The sequence below is a fragment of the Gymnoscopelus microlampas genome, assembly GCF_963454915.1.
Source record: "Gymnoscopelus microlampas genome assembly, chromosome: 7".
Lineage (NCBI taxonomy): Eukaryota > Metazoa > Chordata > Actinopteri > Myctophiformes > Myctophidae > Gymnoscopelus > Gymnoscopelus microlampas.
This window is the reverse complement of record NC_139944.1, coordinates 46,147,598-46,155,993: the sequence shown is the minus strand read 5'-3', so window position 1 is coordinate 46,155,993 and position 8,396 is coordinate 46,147,598. Positions and strand designations below refer to the sequence as shown.

At 41.7% G+C, this 8,396-nt stretch overlaps 1 protein-coding gene across 1 annotated transcript in view; it reads right to left on the bottom strand.

The window, feature by feature from the left end:
- The window catches only part of cacna2d3 (calcium channel, voltage dependent, alpha2/delta subunit 3), a gene marked incomplete at its 5' end in the record, with an annotated part of 51,613 nt that overhangs the window by 30,303 nt on the left and 12,914 nt on the right, over positions 1-8,396 (bottom strand). The window contains 6 exons of the mRNA XM_084062041.1: positions 1,202-1,315; positions 4,569-4,658; positions 4,773-4,847; positions 5,162-5,312; positions 5,524-5,584; positions 6,709-6,840. Of these exons, the coding sequence (XP_083918167.1) occupies positions 1,202-1,315; positions 4,569-4,658; positions 4,773-4,847; positions 5,162-5,312; positions 5,524-5,584; positions 6,709-6,840 (623 nt within the window). The remainder of the gene's footprint in view (positions 1-1,201; positions 1,316-4,568; positions 4,659-4,772; positions 4,848-5,161; positions 5,313-5,523; positions 5,585-6,708; positions 6,841-8,396) is intronic.

Genomic DNA, 8,396 nt, shown 5'->3' with positions numbered 1-8,396 from the left:
TGGGTACACTGCTAGGATCCAAGTGGCTAAAGGCTCTCTTTGTTATCAAATTGGCTTCAAGTTATTTGGCACTAAAAAGTCGAATATATTTTGTGCATTTGAACTGCATTAAGGCCGATAGCGTATGTTCATGTGTCCTCAGAGAGCTTTCTGTGTGACACTTTGCCAAACCTGCATGCCTCATTGGCTCCAGATGCCATGCTAAGCATAAAGCATATAGAAAACACCAAATGGCTGCCATAGAGCAGCCCTCGGGGTGTGTGTGGGGGATGGGGGGTACATTGCCAAATTCTGCTCCATTGTGCCAACACACATATGCTCGATACGAGTGAACAAACGCCCCAGAGCCGTTGTTTTGCTGTGAATGCATGGCATGGCAGTCTATTTCATTTCAATTACTTCTGTATAAAGGTCTTACAATGCCCGAAAAGGAAAAAAACAACCCCACACCCTCCACATAAAGCCAGCCTGCCCTGAGGTGGTAGGTAGCGTCTGGGACGCGAGTTGGGGCAAACAGGGGCCATGGCATACACAGTGCTCCAGAAGGTAAGAGGGCCAAAGTCAAGTCGGGTCAGTCTGCCGAGGGACCTCAGAGGTCACTGAATGCAACGATTACCCCGATGGCAACTCAAAGATCAGTGTTCAAGTGTGTTCAGTTTTTTTTGTTGTTCTTTTTGCGCAGCTGATGTGGTGAAAAAAGGTCTGAATTAGCTGTCACAAAATAGTGAATGTGCTATACCTCCTCTTTAATATGGTGTTGCGTTCAATAAATGTACTGGTTAAATTCTATCACTGATGTTGAAAGTCACAGTTATTGCTTGGGGATTGAGCAGGCTGCATATACAGTACACTGCCCTTGAAAACAGCTAATAATTCCCCATGTTCCTTTCTCGCATGGAGAGATGTTACACTTGTGGTGGGTCAGCACATTGAAATACATAATATTGACATTGATTTTTACATTACCATGTTGTTAATGTTAACGTGTAATAAAGTACGAAACCAATTCTTCAAAATGTCAAGACCGGAAAAATCATCTGACACAAAGACAGTATTACAATGTACAGCCATCCTCGCTGGAAGGAAAATGCTTTACGAGCAGAAATTTCAGGAAAAGCACGTGCAGGAAGTCAGTGCCAATAGGGAATGATGATAAATGGGGTTGGACAGCATGTGAATGTGTGAAAGAGTCCAGTGTCACCTTTCTGTCTGGCCAGTTGAACTTTTCAAAGACCTCGTCGTACATCTTCGTCGCCCCGTCAGTCACAAGCATGATGGCTTGGCTGCACCCACTGCCGTGTCCAGTCTGGTTGAACTGCAGAGAGAGAGAGAGAACACCAGTGATGGAAAAAGTCGCTCACATTTTTTACATTAAGTATCAATACTGCAATGTAGAAACACTTTTACTACAAGTAAAATTTTACTTGAGTAAAAGTACAAAAGTATCGGCATCAAAATAAAAATATTCTTAAAGTACCAAAAGTAAAAGTACTCATTATGCAGAATGTCCCGTTTCACAATTATCATATGTATAGAATGTTTAAAACTCTTTTGAAAATATCCGATCTACAAGCTCACAACGCGTCACAATGTGACGCGGTGTGAGCTTGTAGATCGGATATTTTCAAATAGCCTAGGTATAAAATAGCAGTTAATGTATGTTTTATAATGTAACAATTTATATCTGCAAAGTAACTAGTAACTAGTTTTCAGATAATTGTAGTGGAGTAAAAGTATAATATTTGCCTCTGAGATGTATAGGGGAGTAGAAGTAAAAGTACAAATACCTCAAAATTGTACTTAAGTACAGTAATTGAGTACATGTACTTAGTTACTTTCCACCAATCTGTGTGCTATCACCTCGGACCATCAGATAGATACAGTCTTGTTTCGATTGCATCTGATGATGTCTGATATGGCAGCTGTGGTGTCTCGGGGACTAGATCACGCTATTGTCTTTGTAAATAAACTTGGGAAGTGTGTGGAACACACTAATCTGATGCCAGGAGATGCATTGCGGTAATTAACTGGCTTATTGACCTGTGACAGAGTGAATGTAGCGAAATACAACAGCATGAAGCACCATAATCACCGGATAAAAGCTGCTGAGTAGCTTACTGCCTACTACCACACACACGCACCCGCACCCCCACACCCACACCCACCCACCCACCCACCCACCCACCCACACACACACACACACACACACACACACACACACACACACACACACACACACACACACACACACCCACACCCACACACACACACACACACACACAGATGGGTGAAAATACAGCAAAAAGTATTTTGATACATTACAAATACTGGGTCAGAAATGTATCACAATGCAAATACAAAATACTGGTCTGAGAAATGCATTTATAGATACAAATACATATTGTGTATTTTGAAAATACATTTGATAAAAACTAATGCAATGATTAGTCAATTCATAGATTGATTGCCAAATATTAAATTAATTGCCTATGTCACCATTTCTAAGAATAAATTGATCTTACAAGCAGAGGTGTTTTCAGGGTGTTTGGAGCAGGCAGCAAAAATGTTTACCACTGTGTCAGAGTGCAGGCCAGAGTGACCGTGTTATCATCGAAAGCTAGACAAGAACTATGGCATGAGACTGAATGCACAATCCTACACAGAGCTGCCTCTACGCCTGTACTTCACAGACATCAGGATACTGACCATGATACTGAGAACAGGATACTGACACCAAGATACTGACACCAGGATACTGACACCAGGATACTGACACCAAGATACTGACACCAGGATACTGACACCAGTATACTGACACCAGGATACTGACACCAAGATACTGACACCAAGATACTGACACCAAGATATTGACACCAAGATATTGACACCAGTATACTGACACCAAGAAACTGACCAGGATACTGACACAGGATACTGAAGATACTGAAAGTATTTGAAATACATATTTCAAATACATGTATTTCAAATACTGCTCATCTCTGCAACACACGCGCGCGCGCACACACACACACACACACACACACACACACACACACACACACACACACACACACACACACACACACACACACACACACCTGTGTATGACTGCAGATTAATTGTTTGCGATTATAATACGATTATAATATATCGTTGCTGTCCGGCAGAAACCAGCTAACACCATTTTGACGCTTTTGCATTTTTTCCCATAAATCAGGGCCATTGAACACCCTCTACGTGGGCGGCCATAGCTGATTGGTTTGTGAGTCCGCCTAAGGAGCCAGAGGCCCTGGTTGCCGCAGGTTCGATTCCCGGCCAGGCCAGCATATGTGTCGATGAAATGAAATTTGTCCCTGAGCAAGACTCTTAACCCCAAATTGCTCACAGGTTCTCATTGGAAACAAGACCGCAAGGACTTTCATGAACGACCTGTTAAAAAGGAATTATCCTTATACGTCTGTGTGTTGGTAAAACAAATATTGAACCAATGAAAAGCATTAAAAAGCGCTTCTGACAAAACCAGCAAACTCCATTGGAGTTTTGCTGACTCCAGGCTCCACCCCCTTTTGACCTCCAACCTCATTGTGAGCTTGGAGGTCCATTCAGCTGTTCTTATCAATGATGAACAAAACCTCCTAACTCCACTTTTTTTCATTTCCTGAAAAATGAACATTTTGGAGTTTCTGTTGCCGGACAGCAGAGATATGTATCTACATTCACATATAATACTACATAATATCACATTTAATTTCATCATATCATGAGGTGTGCACTTCAAGGGAAGCTAGTGGATGCATCTCCTTTTGATACTGTCTGTGATAGGCTGCAGTCTGAATTTATTCCGTTGCCACCGGTGTAACAATGAATTTAAAGAGCAAGCTATTGGCTACCCGATTACCATATTCATTGCAGGGCTTTAATTAATCTGACAAATGCAGATGTAAAAGCTGTTCTCCCTCAGCCATTGTGGTGCAGCCAAAGCTTGCCTGAAAACAGTGAGATAAAAGGAGCGCAGAGTGGCTCCTGGTCTTATCTGCTTTGTGTTCCAATCAGCCACGTTATTAATCATCGACATTAATTAGAACCATTAATCACACTTCAGAATAGAGGTGTCTGTGTTCGGAGGGCAGAACAGGGACAGCGCTGGAGCGTTTCGATGGAAGACACCTCTTCCCAGCTCGCACGTACGTTTACAGGAGCACTTTTTATGATTTGGTTAGAACACACAAACCATTGTACTTGAACAAAATTACTCCAGTGCCAACTTCCTTCGATTGTAAATGAGAGTTTAAACGTTCATTCTAGTCAAGTGTAAATGTTCAATGTTATCAACAGACAACAGCTAAGGAATGAATGAATATTCACCTAAACTTGCTGTGGCTTATTGCATCAGCAGTTATGTTATAGTTATTCAAGTGGATTATAGTCTCATGACACAAAATGCATTTTGTTTAATCTTAAATCCTAAGAACTAAAGTGCACTTTAACATAAGGTGATATTAACATCCCACTGCGGTAGTAAATACAACTTGATTACATAACAGGTTAACATGTATATATGAACTTACATCGTTGAGGATAGTGAATGCTTCGGTCAGAGCGTCGCCCAGCAGCCCGATCCCCTTGGCAAACAATTTATCCAGATGATCCCGAAAATGCTGACAGATGACAAGGTTAGAGGTGACGAGAGGATTTAAACTGTAATAATAGCAAATTAAATCTGATAAGAACTGCGTATGTGTTCAATTACTGTCAGTCTGACTAGGACTCACCAGTTTATTAGCTCTGTCAGCGCGGACCAGCGTGCCATTCAAGCAAGGCTCCACGTAGTGTATCTCCTGATTATACTTTGGGCACAGAGGATATGTAGACATTAGAGGGTGAAATATACGCTGTACTAACCCAACACATTGAAATCTTCAGTGTTCATTTAACACTGAGGACTTTACTGTTTGGATCATTCAGTGATCTTTAGTAGAATCAATTCATTAGATAAGCAAGTGATGAGTCAGATATTACGCACAGACATACTGACGGACAAAGACACACATAGCATGCATGCAGTCACACATAAACACACAAACACACACACACACACTCACAAACAAATACATGTATTGGACACAAAATGCAGAACACAAAGTTTTGCAGTGGGATTTACCGCAAGGATGTTGAAGAAGTCATCATCTCCGAACGTGTCCAATATGGAGGCAACCGTCTGTCTGGCAATGGTCAGCCTCAGTCCCTTCATGCTTCCACTAACATCTACCAAGATTATAACATCCTTAGGAGATGTGGCTGCCTGAATGTACCTGCAATATGGAGAGGAACGCGTATGAGTATGGTAGTGGAGGACAGAGCAGACTAGAGCAAAGGTAATCATTTCTTTACTTTACTGACAATATGTTATGGGACCTGAGAAAACCTATAATTGACCGTATACAATTTACAATTTAGGCATTTAGCAGACGGACAACACAAGATAATACATCAAATGCAGTATATGTATATGTAAAGGCATACCACTTCCTGTTTCTGCAGTCAAAACCAATCACACCGTGCTCATCTGGATGCCACTTCACCCCTGGGGATAAAAGAACATCAGACAGTGACATCTGCACTCTCATAGTTAAATAAAATAATTCAGGGTGGGCAAACGCTGCGTTGGAAGGACAATACTATAGCAAATCTGAAAAGTAACAATAGAATGGTGCTGTCAGTTCAAAGAGTAAGCTCTAGAGCAGAGGTCTTCAACAGGGGGTCCGGGACCCCTAGGGGGTCCTCAGAGCTACTACAGGGGGGCCGCCAAATCTTTGTGTGATAGGATTTTGTTTTTTTACATTAACCACTTGAACCCTAGAATTATTTTTCTGAGGGGAACATTAGCCGAAAATAGCAGATCTACAAGCTCTCAACGCCTCGCAGCTTGTAGATCGGCTATTTTTGGCAAAGAGGCTATAGGTGTAGAGGGGAAAAAGAGCAGACTAAGTAAAAAAAAAATCTGAATCACAATTTTATACAATATAGAGTAGGGGGTCCCTGCTTCATCTCTCTCGCAGCTATGGGGTCCTTGGCCTGAAAACGTTGAAGACCCCGGATCTAGAGTACACAGTGACAGCTGATAAATGATGTCAAAGATGGCTGCAATAGAACTTCCTATTATTTAGATGTTAAAGCGGTAGGTGCATCACAGGGCCATATTATCTCCTGCTGTATATCAGATCTCAATGCCTTTGCTCTGTGCACCACATAGCGGGGCCTCCTGCACCCCTGCTATCATTGTAATGGTCCAATGGCTTCTGTAGGCTCCAATACATCTGGACTGCATTCCAATAGGCCATGGCTGCTGGCTGCTGCAGACCCGCATTGGCAAAATTCTGATTAATTCTCTACTGTATATATGCATCCTCTCTGATGGTCTGTAAAATTACAACATTAGCCAAATAACCCTTTTAGTGATCCTATTTCAAGTTTTCTCAATGCCCCCTCCACACTGATGGCTCCCTTGAGATATCAGCGGAGAGATGAGAGAGAGGAGAGAGAGAGAGAGAGAGAGAGAGAGAGAGAGAGAGAGAGAGAGAGAGAGAGAGAGAGAGAGAGAGAGAGATGCAGAAACAGACCCTGACAAAAGGTTAGAGAGACAGAGACAGGAGAACAAGCTCGACAAGCAGAGAGACAGAGGGACAAATGGAAAGCTATAAAACTCACCAGGGTACTGTCTGAAGAAGCCCTTGGCACTCCCGAAGTACTGCCAAATAAGTGACGGGTCCCTTTCAAAATTATCCACAAACACTTTATTTAGGGCTTCGGACCAATACACACCGTTCACTATATCAGGATCTGGGGACAGAAAGTTGGTGGGAAAGGATTCAGTGAAGAGACAACAGAGATGTACAGTGGAAAGTAACTAAGTACATTTACTTAAGTACTGTACTTATGTACAATTTTGAGGTATTTGTACTTTACTTGAGTATTTCCAATTTCTTTTACTCCATCACAAATTATTTGAAAACTTTAGTTACTAGTTGCTTTTTTTAAAGATTTTGATTATTATTACAAAACATACATTAACCACTTCAGCCCTATATATATATTATATACATTTCGGCAATTTGAATCTGCAGCTTGTCGAAAAAAGATTTGTATACATTTGAGAACTTGAAATGGGACATTCTGCATAATGAGCACTTTTACTTTTGGTACTTTAAGTACATTTTGATGCCAATACTTTTGTACTTTAACTCAAGTACATTTTGAATTCCGGACTTTTACTTGCATTTCTATATCGCAATATTGATACTTTTACTTAAGTAAGGTAAGGTAAACTTTATTGTCCCGAAGGAAATTTGGTTTGGGCTTTAACCCCAGCTGCAGCCACACATAAAACAATGACAAGTACAAAATACAAAATACAAAGTACATAACAGGGGGGGGGGACAACATTACACAAGTGCACAGATATAGTGATCGGTCTACTCTTAATGGTCAATGCAGGGCCTCATTTAGCATTTCAGTTGCCACAGGAACAAACGATTTTTTGAATCGTACATAATTCCATTTAGGTTTGCTATACCTTCTCCCAGAGGGCAGCATTACGAACTGTCCATGTAGAACATGGGTAGCATCACTGACTATTCTCTGAGCCTGTCTTAGCGTGGCCTGCTCGTAAATAGACTGCAGAGAGGGGAGTTGTCTTACTCCTATGATTTTCCCTGCAGTCTGCACCAATCGGAGCAATTTGGACCTCAGTTGCACTGAGAGGTTGCCAAACCAAACTGTGATGCCAAATCTGACCAGACTTTCCAAGACCGCTCGGTAGAACACTAACATAAACTTTTGGTCAACACCATGAACCCTGAGACGGCGGAGGAAATGCAGTCTTTGCTGTACTTTACTACAGAGACTGTCCACATGTGTATTCCACGTTAGCGAGTTGTCAATGCAAATGCCCAAGTATTTATATGAGGAGACCTGTGAGATGGTCGAGTCATGGATGACCACAGGCCTGTGGTCACCGATACTCCTAGGGTCAAACACCATCTCCTGTGTCTTCCTCACATTGAGAACAAGGTGGTTGTCATCGCACCATGCTACAAACCTCTGAACCTCTGAAAAATAGGTAGCTAAATCTCTATCCTTACCCAGTAGGGATAAGATGGCAGTGTCGTCCGAGAATTTAATAATGTAATTATTCGGGTTAAAGTAAAAGTAAAGTAAAAAATGAGAGTACTTTTTCCACCACTGTGTACAGTATACAGGCGGAAGAGAGACACAAACAGATTACTGTCATTTAGCAGAATTTGCACTGTTGACCTTTGTCCCTTACTCTGAACCTAACCCTCAAGGAGGAACAATGGCCGTGACTAAATAATTCCCCTCCCCTCCTGCTATTGGAA